The sequence below is a fragment of the Fringilla coelebs genome, assembly GCF_963513975.1.
Source record: "Fringilla coelebs genome assembly, chromosome: 28".
Classification (NCBI taxonomy): domain Eukaryota; kingdom Metazoa; phylum Chordata; class Aves; order Passeriformes; family Fringillidae; genus Fringilla; species Fringilla coelebs.
In genome coordinates, this window is record NC_140054.1 from 5757219 (window position 1) to 5772704 (window position 15486).

Below are 15486 nucleotides of genomic sequence, written 5' to 3' on the forward strand. Positions count from 1 at the left end.
AATGGCCATAAAATGAAACAACGAGTTCCACCTCAACGTGAGGAAGAACTTTCCATGAGGGTGGCAGAGCCCTGGAACAGCTGCCCAGGGAGGGCTGGAGTCTCCCTCTGTGGGGACATCCCACACCCACCTGGACGTGTCCCTGTGCAACCGGGTGCCCCTCCCTGGGCAGGGGGTCGAACTGGACGCTCTCCGGAGCCCCTTCCAAGCGCGGCTCCTCCGGGGCGCTGTGACAGCCCCTCCTGAGGGCGGAGCTGCCCGAGCCGCGGGGCCGCGCTCCCCTCAGCGCCGCGCTGCCAGCACTCAAGATGGCGCCGCTGCCAGCCCCCAACATGGCGCCCGCCGCCCTCTGCCCTCACCCGCCATGGCCGAGGCCGCGCTGCGCCGCTTCCGCTTCCTGCCCGCAGCCAAGATGGCGGCGGCGGAGGGGCAGCGCCGTGGGCCCGGCGGCCGCTGAAGCCGCTTCCGCCGCCGCCGGCTCTCCAGCAGTAAAAATGGCGGAGTCGGTGCTGGAAGTTGTGGGCCGGCTCCAGGCGCGGCTGGCGGGCAGCGCCGAGCCCAAGAAGGTGATGGGGGCTGCCTCAGCCCGCCGGGGTCCCAGCGGTGGGGACGGGGGTCGGGAGTGCGCGGGGCAGGGCCTCCCTCCGCCGGGGCTTCCCCTGCGGGCAGCTCCGTGCCCGGCCGGGGCCGCGCTGCGTGGGCTGAGACGTGCGGGCTGCCCGGGGCTCGTTCCCGGCTCGCAGGCCCTGGGGGTCCCGTTGCGGCGGCCGGGTGTCCTTTGTGGGGTGCCCCCGTGGCAGTGGTGGGCGGGCGTCCCTTTTTAGGGTCCCCCCGTGGCAGCCTTGGGGTGGTGGCAGGGGTCCCGTGGCAGGTCCCTCCGCGACAGTGGCAGGCAGGGGTCCCTTTTGGGGTGTCCCTTGGCGGTGACCGGCACGGGTCCCTTTTGGGGTGTCCCTTGACGGTGACGGGCAGGGGTCCCGTGTGAGGTTCCCCCCCGGCAGTGGCGGGCAGGGGTCCCTTTTGGGGTGCCCCGTGGCCGGGTTGGGGCCCGGCTGGGCAGACGGGCAGCGGAGAACTCTCCGGAAGAGCCTTGGCCCGGTGACGTGTTGGGTGGCGGAGCGGCGGCGCCGTGTGAGCCCACGCAGGAGGCACCGCCGCGGGGCTGGGGGCACACGGCTCCTCCTCCTGTCGCCTCCGTTCCCTCTGGCCTTGGGGGGACTCGCTGGGCTCTTCTCGCCCCTCTCCGCGAGGGATGGTGCCCGCTGCCAAAATGTTGTGCCCGCAGCAGCTGCGGGGCTGCCCCGACCTGCCTCGGGCTCGCTGTGTTCGGTGACATTCGGTTGGTGACAGTGACTGTCCTGCTGGGCACCGGAGCTGGTTTTTCTAGTGAGATTTGGAATTCTGGTTGAACTCGGGCATGCTGTTACTCCGTTCTCCTGTTTGAAAGGGGGAGCATCTGTTGGGAGTATTCACACGTGTTCGGTTCACGTTTTGTGTAATTCAGGTGAAAGAGGAGGCAGGCAGGGCTGTGCAGCTGCTCCGTGCTGGGCTGACTCTGTTTCACCGAAACAAACACCTGCAGAACTCACTTCCCAAGATCTCCCACCACCCAGGAGGAGGAGGAGGAGGAGAGGATGCTGGAGTGCTGACCCTTTGAAATGGGAGCCCCTGCAGGAGCTCCAGCCTGGCGGGGGGTGATGCAATGGCATCTGGTTACTCTTCTCACCCTCTCAGCCAGAACCAGAGCAGGGTTTAACTGGTGGAGTCCCAAATGGAGCCGGGGGACTGCCAGGGAGTCCCATCCAGGGGGTCTGAGCTTCCTGCTGCTGAGATCATGGGCAAGACTTGTAATATTGTTTCAGCACTCTGTGCACAGAGCTGCTGTGCCTGCCCCTTGTGTGAGCTCAGGGCAAGAACTGCTGGTGTGTTTCTGGAGCGCTGCAAGCCCCGGGCAGTGTTTGCACAGCCCGATTCTTTCTCCAGTGACCTCGTGGTGTGAAGTTGTTTCTTGCTCTGTTGATCCTGGGCGGTTTTGCAAGGGCAGGCAGAGGAGGTAAAGCAGGGTAATGACTTGAAAAGCTCTTTTCTTCCCCAGCAGAAAGGCCCTGTGACCTATATTCTTTATTTCTGATCCTTTTCCAACCATATCCTCGGAAGCATTAGTGGTTTAAAGCCTGAATTTAGTTGCCATTGCATTGTCTTGATGGATCTTGTGAGGACCTTTCTGTTGAAGAAATTTTACCCCATCAGCAGGACAAATCCACAGCATCTTACACTGTTTCCAGTCCTCACTTTTCTTGCCTGATCCTTTCAAAATATTTTAGCAGGAATGTGAAAGAATAATATTTGCCCAGTATTGTGCACAACTCACTGCCTTGGTGAAAGGTGTAAAGTGTTGTTATTCCTGGTATTAGGTAAAAATTGGGCTGCTGGCACGGAACAGTGCAAGTGAAATCTTGGACAGTGCTGTCATGGTTTGGAAAATGTTCTTTTTTTCCAGCAGAGGAGGTACAAGTTCTGCTCCAGGGCTATGGGAAGAAAGAGGAGAAGGAAAACATGAGCAAGAGCAGCATCTTCACGGAGGCCTGGCTGTGCTGGAGCCATTTGATATTAGTGTGTGTTTTTAGTGTTGTAACAGTCTGGCTGCCTTCTTTCAGGGAAAGAAAACGATCCACCCATGTTCAACAGGACTTGATTGGAGCTGGAACTCAGTTTTATGGGTTGTGTCTTAATTGACTGAAGCCCTGCCCTGTTCTGGAGTGTTTTAGAAGAACTTTGTTGTGTGTGTGTCTCACAAGACACAAGCCTGGTGTTTTCTGTCTCCCACCTGGTTGCCTTTTCCTCGCAGGATTTGTATGATCTTGGTTATTTCCAAGATGACCTGCCAGATTTAGAATCCCAGGATTGTTACAGGTTGGAAAAGACCTCCAGGATCAAGTCCAACCTTTGATTGAACCCTTCATATCAACTGAGTTCCACATTGAGCTGTTTCTTGACCACGTCCAGGGATGGGGACTCCTTCCAGTGCCTGACCACCTTTCTGTGAAGAAATTCCTCCTGATGTCCCTGTAAGCCTCAGTGGGATGAACTCCATCAGCTTGTTTCCAAAGGAAATAAAGTTTAGTACGAGTTTTTAAGCCTCACTGCATCAAAGTTGTCTCAGGCACAAGGATCTGTGTTCCATGGAGGAACTGACTGCAGTGGCTGTGGAATAACTCAGCTCCTCGTGAGACGTGTTCTGGATCAAGTGTGTGTCTGCCCTGGTCTCCAACCACACTGAGAACAGCATTCCCATTGAGAGCAGCACTTCTCTTCCTGGAATTCAGCCCTGAAGGCAGCAAATAACTGAAGAGCAAACAGAACTGTGGGAAATGCTACGATGGGATGTAGCTAGAAAATATTTAGGGACACCAGAACGAGTTCTCCTTTGGTTCTTACTCTCACAGTGGGGTTTTGTAAGCTCTGAAGAAACCTTTCTATGAATTTAATTAGCTCACAGAGATGCTGTTGCTTTAATATTGTCATGGTTTAGTCTTTTTCTATCTAGTACAAAAATCCATCCTTCTTTTCCTTCCTGTCCCCTTTGCACACACAAGTCCAAACTCCTTTATTACAAATCCCAGAAGGATTTTGGCCTTCCCAGAGGGATCCTGACCCCTGCACTGTGGCAGGCAGTCCGAGGAGAGGCAGCAGAGTTGGGCTCTGGCTCTGCTGCCTTTGGTTTGGTGGCTTCAGTTGCCAGTGCACTTGTTGAGCAGCTGTGCTGGCTAGGCAACTGCAGCCACTCTTGGTATCAGTGTTCCACTCTTCTAAACCAAGAAAACCGAAACCTTCTGTCACAGTTATCAGGTCCTAAATATAAAGGAGTGGTTTCTAGTGAGCAGAAGTTGTGGTTTTGCTTATGTCAGAGGAAGCCTTCTCTGGTGTCGAGGAGTGTTTCCTCTCTGAAAGCAAGGGGGCTTCTCAAACAGGTTCAAGGAACTGCTTTCCCTCCAGAGGAAGGAGCCCTGCAAACCTGTCTGGTCCTTGCACGGTGGCCGTGGGGGTGACTGGGTGTCAGCTCAGGCTGACAGTGCTGATTTGAGCACGAGCACAGTGCTTTAAAGAGAAGATCTTCTGGATCAGGGGCAGCCCTTTGTATGGCATATAGCATAGGAGTGCTGAGCACAGCCTGGGCTGTATAGGGGCTATAATAATGGGAATGCTGATGAGGCTGGACTGTGGCTATAGCTGAGCTGTGGGAAATGATGTGAGGGGCAACAGTGCTGTCAGATGTGTTCTACCATGTACTGTAGCTACAGAGCCAACAGACATCGTGGTGAGGCCATGTCCCAAACCACCTGGCTGGCAGAGGTACAGGAACATCCCCTTCACTTAGAATCCCACAATCATTAGGGTTGGAAAATACCTCCAGGATATCATCGTGTCCAACCTGTGACTGATCCCCACCTTGCCAGCCAGCCCAGAGCCCCGTGTCTGCTCAATCCTTCAACACCTCCAGGCATGGTGACTCCACCACCTCCCTGGGCAGTCCATTCCCATGCCTGGCCACCCTTTCCTGAAGAAGTTTCTCCTGGTGTCCACCCTGAAACTCCCCTGGTGCAGCTTGAGGCTGTTTCTTCTTGCCAAACTCCTCCAGCTCCTCCTTGTCCCACCCTGTCCCATGGAGCAGCTGAAGATGCTGGCAGAACCTTGCTTGGAGTGTGTGGAGGAAAAAGCACTTCTCTGGTGTTTGGTGAAGGGAAGAGAAAAGAGTGGAGCAAGAGGGAGGGAATTTGGAAGGATCAGGTGTTGTTTTAGTAGCTGATTGAAGAGAGCCTGTAGGCAGTGGAGACACAGGTTCCTCTCTTAGGTCTTTGAGAGCATCTAGAAATCTTCCTTCCCCTTTTTATTGCCAAGGGGTGTGATTCCACCACCACCTTCTGAGAGGCTTCCAAGTCCTTTCTTTCTCTTGCTGTGTGTTTCTGTTCCCAGTGCTTTAAGCCAGATTGAAGCTGCAGCCCCGTGTGAAGCAAACGTTAATATTTGGGTGTGTTACAAGACTTTCTGGTAGGTTCTTGTGGGCAGAGATGAGAGTTTTTTGCAGTTGGCCCTCGTGTTCAGCTTCTCAGGAGGTTTTTTGGAGTGAGACAGCAGCTGTCAGCCACTTGGATCTTCCTATCAAGCTCTCAGGCAGGGCAGCATTTCCTTCCTCCCCAATCCCCGTCTGTGGTTCTGTGAGACAACTCTGAACCCTTCTCCTCTTGTCTCCACAGCTGCTGAAGAGTCTGAAGAGGCTGTCAGAGTTACCCATCACAGTTGACATTCTCGTGGTAAGAGCTGGGAAATCTCTGGGGCTCTTCCTGGTGTCTGTGGAGTCAGGGAGGTGGTTGCAGTTTTCCATGAAATGCTGTTTTCCCCAGAACAGGGTGTGTTGCCTGGGCCACCTGCTCCAGCCCAGTGACACAGGCATGATTGTGATAAGGTTCTGCAAGTGCCAGGCACGGGGAAGGAGCATGCCAGGGCAGGTGGGAAGCCATGGAGGACGGTTTGTCACGCTCAGTTCTCCCACAAGCTTAACACCTGACTGGGATAAGAGAGCTGGAGCAGATCCCAGCAATAACAAGTCAGCAGGAAATGAGGAAGTGCTAATCCTTACAGTTTTTAATAGCTTCTGTCTTCAAACTTGCCAGCTCTCATGGTAAATACTGACTTGGGTTATTAATACAAATAATTAGTGTTTGTCTAAGGTAGAATTAACCTTTGATTTACATGTAGTGAGTGATATAAAGCAGCTGGAGAGATAATAAAAGTGCTATCTTTGCTGTTAGATCAAGTAACTTTCTCCCTCGCAGCAGTAGGGAGTGTGTTGATTTCATTGACTCTTTAGGGAGTTTAGCAGGGGTGAGAATTCCTGTTTTGCTAAGATGGATTCATGGCTCTCTCCTGAAGGAGACAGGAGTTGGGAAGACTGTGAACAGCCTGAGGAAACATGAACTGGTGGGAGACTTTGCCAAGGACCTGGTGGCCAGGTGGAAGAAGCTGGTGCCAGTGGCGCAGGAGGCAGAGCGGTGAGTGAGCCCCATGGATGAGCTTTGGGAATGTTTTCTCAGTGGATAGTTCAAACCTCTCTGGCCAAGGCTCTGGAAAAACTTGTACAACCAATATGTGAGCTCTGCCTGAGGGTTTTGTCTTGTTTTGGCAGAAACTTCCTGCCTCTGCTGGCTCTGGAGTGTTGGGATGATGATAGCTGCAGTTTCATGTGGAAGTTGGGGCCAACTTTGAAGAATCTGCAGTTTGATGAAGAGATTAACAGGAGTTGCCAAAAAAGTGCCCTTAATAAAGCAAAAGATGCAATCTGCTTGCTTCCCATTTTATGATTCTGAAGGCAGGAAGTTCTAGGCCCAAGTAAATTGAAAGAATGCTTTCATGAGCCAGAATCCTATGGAAACTGGAAGTTATTGCTAGCAGGCGTGTGGCAGTAACAAAGCTGTGTTGAACCCAGCAGAGATCAAAGAGATTTGAGTAATAAAGGCCAGTTATTAATGGGAATTTAAAGGAGAATTCTTATGTGTTGAATTGGGGAACTGGGGGACATTTCCCACAGCATCACACAGCCAAGAGTGTGTAGGCACAAAGTTCTGTCTCTAGTTCTATTAAAAATGCAATTCTTGCACTAGAAATGCGATTTTTAAATCCCTGATTGTTGCTGTTCTTTAGAGATTTAGTGGGATTTTTGGCACAAAGCTACCAAATACAACCTTGGTCTTCCAAGAGAGGTGTTCCAGTCCAGGGAATGGCTCTTTTCATTCATGTTGGGCAATATTAATGTAACTCTTTTTGGTTTCTTCTCCCTTCAGAAATAACCTGGACTCTGAAGACCGTGACTACGAGAGGAGCAGCTCGAGCAAAAGGCATCAGGAATCCTCCCTCAGAGAGGATGAGGAGGCTGATCAGGAATACTCAGAACCCTTCCAGCCTTCTTGCAGCCAGTCCTATAGCCCAGATCATAGGGAAAAGAAGTCCAAAAGGTATCCTAGGCCTGAGAGAGCCTATGAGACTTACAGCTATAGCAGCCACCAGGGGAAGGGTTGGGGCAGATCCTCCCCGGTGCTCTCTTCAGACCAGGAGTACTCAGACTGTGGGCAAGCTGTGTCACCTGAGCCCAGTGAGAGCCCTCAGGATGTGGACACAGACCATTATGCCTCTGAGGAGCAGGAAGAACCAGCACTATTCCCTAGGAAATCCAGTAAAGGGCACAGCTTCCAGGAGAAGCTCGGGGCAGGCCGGGAGCGCGGCTCCGGCGATTTCTGCGACAAAGGGAACGCGAGTCGGAGCAAAGAGCACAAGTCCTTGCACAAGAAGCAGCGACTCGATGGCAGAGGGGATGACAGGACCTCTGCCTTCAGCCCTGAGAGGTTGCACAAGGCTTCCTTTAAAGAGCAGCTCCGAGAATCCCCCGTGGCAGCGGCCGGCAAGGAGAAGCAGAGGACGTCAGAGGGCAGCAAAAAGGAGAAGAATCGGGAAAGCGGCGCCTCCAGGAAGGAGAAGTCGCACTCGTTGCCGCACTCGGGGGAATCTTTGGAGAACCATGTCAAGAAGCAAAAGCATCGGGACTCTGAGAAGAGCAAATTGGAAAAGTCCAAGCAGAGCCTGGAGAGCTCGAACTCAGAGAAACGGAAAGCTGAGAGTGACTCAGGCAATAGGATCAAGGAAAAGGGGGGTTCTGGGAGCCTAAAGTCTGCGGAGGGGAAGCGCAAAATCTCCGACGTGGACAAAAAATCAGTGGGTTTTTCCTCAAATTCTGGGGAGGGGGAAGCAGAGGATGAGTTTGAACAACCTACAATGTCGTTTGAGTCGTATCTCAGCTATGACCAGCCCCAGAAAAAGAAAAAGAAAGTGGTCAAACCTTCAGCTGGGTCAGCTGGGGACAAAGACCGAGGGCACAGCAAACAGAACGGATCCAAAGCCAGTACCAACAGCTCGAGCTCCAGTCAGAAAAGTCCAAGCCACAAGAGAACAAGTGAGAAAAAGGCAGAGAAGAAAACTCCAGAGCCTCCTAAACCAAAGAGGGTAAGGTTTGGTAAGAAGGAATACCTGTGGATGGGAGCTTAGAATCCAGCCCAGTTTGCAGTGCATCTCCTGCTAAAGAGGTTCCCATGTCTCCCCTCTCAAGTATTTATGCTTCTCTAAAATGGACCTTTTTTAGTGGCCAGAAATGGGAGAACTGGTGGTACAAGGCTGCTCATTCCAGAAGACAAACCTTCTTTTGTGAAAGCCTGGAAAATGAGCAATATTTCTGTGCAGATCCTTTGTCACATGGGTGCCAGGGTTTGGTGTATAAATAGGGACTAATATGTAAAATCTTTACTGTTTCATCTTTTTACTCAACTTTGAAACACTTAGCTCTTCACAAAGTGGTTTTTATAAGGTTTAACTTACAAATCCTGCTTTGCCATTCATTATAAAAGTACTTCCTAAAACTCCATATCAAAGTTTTCAGTTTCCCTCAGTTTCTGAGGTTCCCTTCTCCTCCGCCACTGCAAAGTTTTTTTGCTGGAAGAGGAGAAGAGGCAGAACTGGTAAATGAGTGTTTGAGATCAAGGAAATGCTTCTGCTTGTCCTGAATAGGCTAAAAACATGGATGGCTCTTTCTGGAAGGTGCTGAATGATTCAGATCCCAAATTTTGATTTCTTCCTATTGGCAGCCACCCCTTGAGGTTGTTCCCTGGTGCAAACTGAGCAGCATTGAGTGATTTATTCAAAAGATGCAAAAACCCCCACATTTTGGTGCTGTTTGTACACTGGTGGAATGGCACATTCTGCTGTATTCCTGTCTTATTCCATGTCCATCCTCTCCTTCCAGATAATTTTAGACGTGGTCCCGACGTTACCAGACATCCCCCTGCCCCCCATCCAGGCCAATTATCGTCCTCTTCCCTCCATCGAGTCCATCACCTGCTCCCAGACAAAAAGGAAAGGTATGTTGGGCAGAAAATTGGGTTTGGAATGAGCCACATTGTGGGAGAGAGTGGTTTCAATTCTTTCTGGTGGGATATGCCAAGGGCAGAGGTTTCAGATAAAAAAGCAGCTGCTTCCCACGTGCTCCATCAGAAATGAGAAGAATCCTTCACTGATGCTTCTTTGGGGCTCAGACTTTGGGCTTGCCCTTCCTGAACTTGCTCTGCAGGTCTCTTGGAGAAGACTTTGCCCTTTAGGTCACTTCTGGGTGACTCCAATTTGTGCCTCCTGTGCCATTTCTCAGGACAGGCTCTTTCTTTTCTCTGTCCCCTCCTCACTGCAATGGTTTCCATCCACAGCAGTGTCCTCGCCAGTGGAGGAGAGCGAAGCTGGTTTCACAGGCCGCCGGTTAAATTCCAAGATGCAGGTGTACTCTGGCTCCAAAACTGCCTACCTCCCAAAGATGATGTCCCTGTACCAGCAGTGTATCAGGGTCCTCAGTAACAACATCGACTGTAAGTACCTGTCCTTGTCTCAGAGTCACTGTGCATTGAAATTTTGGCAACTTGGTACAGACCCCAGCAGTTCCCCCTTGTTACAAATATGGGGTTAATCCCACTGGAAGCCCAGGTGCTGCAGGGATCAGCTCCTAGAAAGCTTTTAAGCAGTGCTAAAGCACTGGAAATTATGGCAAATGGAGCTTGCACAGATATTTCTCAACGTGGAGATATTAGTGCCTGAGGTTCCATTCTCCTCCCCTCGTCCTGAATGGTATTGTGCAACATTGCAGTTTTTTCACTGTGTTTCAAGGTGTCAAGCCCTTTCCTTGGCAAGGAAGGAGCAGGATAATTAATACCCTGTGCTTCTGGCTTCTCTCTAGCAATCTATGAAGTGGGTGGTGTCCCTTTCTCCGTGCTGGAGCCCGTGTTGGAGAGGTGCACCCCGGAGCAGCTGTATCGCATCGAGGAATGTAACCATGTGAGTGCCTTGGCCTGGGACAAGGGATGTGATGTGCAGGGCTGTGCTCACCTCTGAGAGCAGAATAGCAAACAAAGCCTTTTCATTGCAAGAGGCGGCTTTTGCTAGTCCTGAGTTCCTGGCATTGCAGTGATATATGGGTTTCCTTGAGCTAGGTCTCATAACCTCTGGGAGATTTATGTTTATGTATTGCACCCAAGATAGCTCAGCTACCTTAGAAGGCATAAAATCAGCAGGATGGCTTCTGTGGTAGTGTTGGAAACAGAAAAGTTTTAATAAAAGGCAAAATAACAAAACTCTTTACAGAGAAAAACTGAGCCAGGTGCAAGAGGTTCTCACCTCACAAAAGCCATTCGTTTCTTTGTTCTTTTCTTTTTCTAGTAAATTGCTCAGACAGGATTTTCTGGCTCCTGTCCAATTGGCCATCCTTAAGTTTGAGGTGAAGTCCCTCAGGTCCTATGAGGTGTCTTTTTACCTAATCAAGGAGAGAAAATTCTGGGCTTTTTTCCTTTTTAAGGAGACAAAAGAGAGTTTTGTCAGAGAGCACATTCCTGCATTGCAGCGCAGGCGCCCTGCTGGAATTCCACCAGCACTGAGCTGGTGCTGAGGGAAAGGAGGAGTCGGGAGGGATCCCAGCTCTGTGTGGGTTTGCTCCAGGTGCTGGTGGAGGACACGGATCAGCTGTGGCACAACCACTGCCTGCGAGACTTCAAGAACGAGAAGCCCGAGGAGTTCGAGTCGTGGCGGGAGATGTACCTGCGGCTGCACGACGCGCGCGAGCAGCGCCTGCTGATGCTGGCACGCAACATTGGCTCTGCCCACGCCAACAAACCCAAAGGTGGGGCTGGGGGAGCCCTTCTGGGTTAGCACCAGTCCATTTTAGGAGCTGCTTAGCTCTGTGTGCTCCCTTGCTTCGTGGTTTAGCGGTGTCTTGATTTCATCCCTGATGGTGTTGATGCAGCTCAATATTTTACAGTAATGATGAGCAGGTTCCTGTTCCATGTGGCTTCTCCATGCTGGCATGGAAGAGAACGAGGGTGGGGGGAAACATTTCTGGGTTTTGGGTGAACATAATGAGAAATGCTGAGCTGATCAGTCTGATTTCTCACTGCAAGAGGGAAGGACACTGTCAGACCTTAGGAAGGACACTGTCACTATTTCTTTGGAATGGATGGACTGGGGAGAGGTGGATGAAGTGTCAGTAGTAAGAAAAGCAGTGAGGAGCCTCCTTTATAGCCAGCTGGATGTAAGTGATGTTTCCCTCTGGCCTCTTGCAGGAAGAGTGGCCAAGATGGCGTTTGTGAACTCTGCAGCAAAACCCCCTCGGGACGTTCGGAGGAGACAGGAGAAGTTTGGAACTGGAGGCCCTCTTCTGCCTGAGAAGACCAAGTGAGTGTTTCTCTGCAGCCCTTGCTGCTCGGGGCCTCCTGAAGCTCAGGAAAGGATACTCTGTGTCTGGGAGCTCCTTTTGCAGGGAAACTTGTAACTGTAATGGCCTGGGAAGTGCAGAGATCCGGGTCACTACCTTGTATCTGCCCTGCTGCTGTTACAAACATGCTTTGTGTCTGTAGAATTGCCTCCAAACAGGGTGTATCCTTTATGGCCATGCCTGTCCTGTGTCTGTTCCAGAATAAAACCAGTCCTGTACACATCCAGCAAAAGCCACGCTCGGGCCAGTGACGAGCAGTCCTACGATGGGCCCAGCACCAGCAGTGCCCACTCGGTCCCGTCTTCAGGTAGCACCTTCTCCTCCTACGACCCCAGGAAACCCCCTGTGAAGAGTAAGTACAGCCTTCAGCACATCCCTCTGGCCTCTTCGAGCTTCTCCTGCACAAACAGCTGCTTCTGCTGGGGGAGAATGCCAGGCTGTGCAGGAGGGTTGATGTTGGTGTCTCTCTATCTCTGTTCAAACTTGTTGCATGAGGAACAGCAAAGGGAAATATGTGATTCACCCACTCAGAGCTGACTGGATCAGCCTGTCCTGATGGTACCAGTGAGGCAGAAGCTCTGCCTTAGCCCTCCTGCTGCCCTGTGTCTGTCAGCTGTTTGGAATTGGAGTGCAGCTCTCTCAGGAGGGTTTAAGCAGGGATATGTGTTGGTGCAGTGCAGGAAGCAGTGCCTTCTCCTCAGTCTGTGACCTGAAAACTCTGATGGGCCCTGCTCAAACACTCCTGTCTGCCAGGGCTGCAGCTTTCAATTGCTCTCAGCTCTTCTTCTGTCACATTTCCTTTTATGTGGGGGCTTTTTTGTTTGATTCAGTGGTGGTTTGTTTTTCTTTCTCTTTTGCAGAAATTGCACCAATGATGGCAAAGACTATCAAAGCTTTCAAAAACAGGTTCTCTCGGAGATAAGTTTGCAGTGCTGAGCTGGGCCTTTCTCTCTTGGGGCGGAGTGGCACGGGAGGGGGAGAAGGCACCCAAACAGCCCTTCCTTATCTTTGAACTCTTTGGAGGCTGCAGCTGCTGGGAGAAGCTTTGATCTGCACAAGATGACGGCACAGTATTTTATCTTTTATTTCTGGTCCCTTTCTCAGTGTCAAGCCCCCCTCTTTTACCCCCTGTCCCCAACATTCTGTTTCTGGCTTTGTCATCCCTTGAAAGAAGGGTGTACAGAATCTCCTGACACAGGAAAATGTGAAATCTTGGCACCTGCTGAGAATGGAAGATCCAGAGACTTATTTACTATTTAACCTCTTAATAAATTATAAAATGGTTTTAATTAATATTTTGCCCCTCTACCCTGTTGTATTATTTATGTTGCTCCCAGTAGTCCCTCCTCTCCCAACCCAGTCCTGGGGGTCAGCCTTGGTGATTCGAGCTGGAATCCATCTGAGTGGACACTGGGTGCCACAGGAGCCTTTCCTGTCATCTGGTACCTGCTGGGCCCAAAGTCTCACCTGGAGACTCTGGGACAGGTAGGACCAGTGGCCCAGCCACTTGCCAGTCCTTTGGCAAGTGCATCCAGCCCTGAGGCTTTGCTCCCTGCTCGTGTGTGTCAATAAAATCTGAGCTCTTCACCCTCTCTGTGCTGTTGCTGTAGATCCTGTACAGGTGCTTTTGTGGTCCTGCAGGGATGCCAAGAGCCTTTGGGGACGTTTCCTCTGCTGCTGTTGTCCTCTGCTGGCTACTGGGAATGAAACTGCCAGGGATTTGGGAGAACTTTTACTGTGCATCAAGTCAGATTTTAACTTTTTATCTGGAGAGAGACTGGGGACTTTGCGATGGAAAAGTTTTTAAATACCAGTGAAGGCATCGTTTGCCTCTTTTAGTGGGAAGCAGGAAGGAATTCTTCTGTCTTGTTTTCTGTGTGGAATTGCAAAGGATTTATTTCCAGTTGGGAAGCTGGTGCCTAAATCCTGTCTTTTCCCTGTACGTTTTGCTCTGTCCCTTCTTTGAAAAAATCCAAGGATTTTGGTCTTTGAACCTGAAACCACTTGAGTGAGGTTGGAAGGAAGTGAGCAATGGGCTGTGGCTGTTGTAACACGTGTGTGTCCTTCAGAGCAGGAGCTCCAAAGGCTCCCTTGTACCTGCTGTGTGAGGAGCTGGAGCTCAGGAAGGAGAGGGGGCTGGATGGGGCTGCTGGGGTGTCAGGGAGTGCCCTGGAGCTCTGGAGAGGTCAGAGCCCTGCTGAGGATGTGGGGATGGCACAGCCAGGAGCTGTGCTGTGCTGCTGGGAAGGTTTCTGCTTGTGGGGTGTATCTGGGGAAGGTTTCTGCCTTTGTCTGCCCCAAAGGGAACCCCAGGGGTGCTGCAAGCACAGGATGGGGCTGGGGAGACCCCAGGCCTCTCTGGGAGGGCTCTGGGGCCTGACTGGGTCAGGGAGGGATTCTCCTGTTCCAAGCCATATTTGCTGCCCTAGGACTTTGCTGTCTGGGTGGAAAAGATGCTGGTAGTGGATGCTGTTGTTGTTGGCAGCTCCTGAGAAGCTCTGCTGCTGGCTTTCCGTGGCTGCCAAATCCCAAACCGGTGGAGTTGTCTGTGTGCACTGACCGGGGGAAACCTTGCTGTGAAGGGTCCTCCCTGGAGGGCTCTAGAAAAATCCCTGTCTTGCCTCTGGTTTCTGTTGGGTTGTTTGTTTCTTTCCTTTTTTTTTCCACCTCCTTTAAAAGGCATGTCTTTCTTTGAAACCATTCTGAACACCTGTCTCCTGTTTATTTGGTCTGTTCTTTGTTTAGTTTGGAATTCTTGGGAAAATGTTCTCAGACTCTCATGTGCTGTAAGTTTGTTACAGTCCCAGATGCTTTAATGTTCCCGTGCAGCATTTCAGTGTGTGTTGTGCTGTAAAATAATGGCTCCTTACTCTCCTGTGTTTTTGCTGTATTTAATTTTGCTGTATTTTTAATTAGATAACAATATATTCTCTTCTGCTGACCGTTGTGCTACTGTTTATTTCTCCTCTGTACTCGGGGTAGGGGCAGAGGGGAGGGAAGCAGAGCCTGGCCTTGTTCAGACACGATGGAGCTTTGAGCAAAGGATCTGGGCGATGCCCAAGGGCGATTCTGGGCACTGCTAAACTGCCAATTCATTGATCTGCCGGCTCCACACTCAGCTGTGGGTCTGGCCCAAGCATTGCTGTTCTGGGGAGATGCTCTTTCCCTCTCAGAGCTCCCCCTTTGCTCCAGGCTTTGCCAGCTGTGTCCGTGTTCTGTCTGTGGCATTGCAGGGAGGTGACGCTGCTGTCACTCTGCTCTCAGGGGGCGATGCCAGCCCCTCGCCCTTCCCTTCCTTTTGCTCGGGCACTAAATCCAGCCTGGGGAGAGGCGGGCACCGGCCCTCAGCTGGGAGCAGAGCAGGGATATTTCCCTGGGGGACACACTAGGCAAAGTCTGGGATCAAAGTGCTCCTTCTCGGGCTTGGGCTGTGACACTGTGCGGTTGTTCTGTGCTCCACCACACGCTGAAGGTGGAGCAGAGCTGCCTCTTCCCCTTCCCACCCCATCCCTGCAGGATGAGTAACGGCAGGAGGAGGAGGAGGGGGAGTGACTCGGACTCGTATTTGTATTTTGGTCCCAAACTGTGTATATATACAATTTTCTATGTTCCTTTTTTTGTGGTAACTAAGATGAATATTTTAATTAGATAAGTTATATGAAAAAAGAGGAGAATCATGTCTCAATAAAAGCCGAACACTGGACTGTGGCTGCTCGTTCTTTCCTGACAGTGAATGTTAAACACGCCATGGGGAAATTCCGTAGCTCCCGGAGGGTGATGCTCCGGTCTGCCGCCCGGTATCCCGGCGGGGGTGCTGCTCCCGTTCCTGCGCTGTTTGGAACGATCCCCGCGGAGCCTTTGCGGGACAGCAGCAGCTTCGCCATTCCCCGGGTGGGTCGGGGCGGGACCACCGGGACCCCTCCCCGGGACCACCGGGCGGTACACGGGCTCAGCACGTGCAGAGCCAGACCACGCCCCGTATGGGCGTGGTTACAACAAAACGGACCAATCAGCGGTGTACATGGACGCAGTCGTGGACACAAGGGCGTATCCAATTAATATCTGATGTGACGTCAGGGAGATGGGCGTGCCATATGAGCCCTATGGGCGTGGTTTATGTGACATAGGGGCGTGTCTCT

At 51.6% G+C, this 15486-nt stretch overlaps 1 protein-coding gene across 3 annotated transcripts; it reads left to right on the plus strand.

Moving 5' to 3' along the window:
* Positions 1-421: 421 nt before the first annotated feature.
* Positions 422-15312, plus strand: ELOA (elongin A). Of its 3 annotated transcripts, none has more exons than XM_084222595.1 (11): positions 422-566; positions 5256-5312; positions 5932-6050; positions 6840-8052; positions 8846-8960; positions 9300-9455; positions 9821-9918; positions 10576-10756; positions 11196-11307; positions 11548-11699; positions 12208-15312. In XM_084222595.1, exons 1-11 carry the CDS (start codon positions 495-497, stop codon positions 12267-12269), a joined length of 2337 nt encoding a protein of 778 aa, XP_084078721.1. In that variant the 5' UTR covers positions 422-494; the 3' UTR covers positions 12270-15312. The 3 variants fall into 3 exon arrangements, with proteins under 3 accessions (XP_084078721.1, XP_084078722.1, XP_084078723.1); XM_084222596.1 differs by having other exon boundaries at positions 9303-9455; XM_084222597.1 differs by having other exon boundaries at positions 5935-6050.
* Positions 15313-15486: the final 174 nt, after the last annotated feature.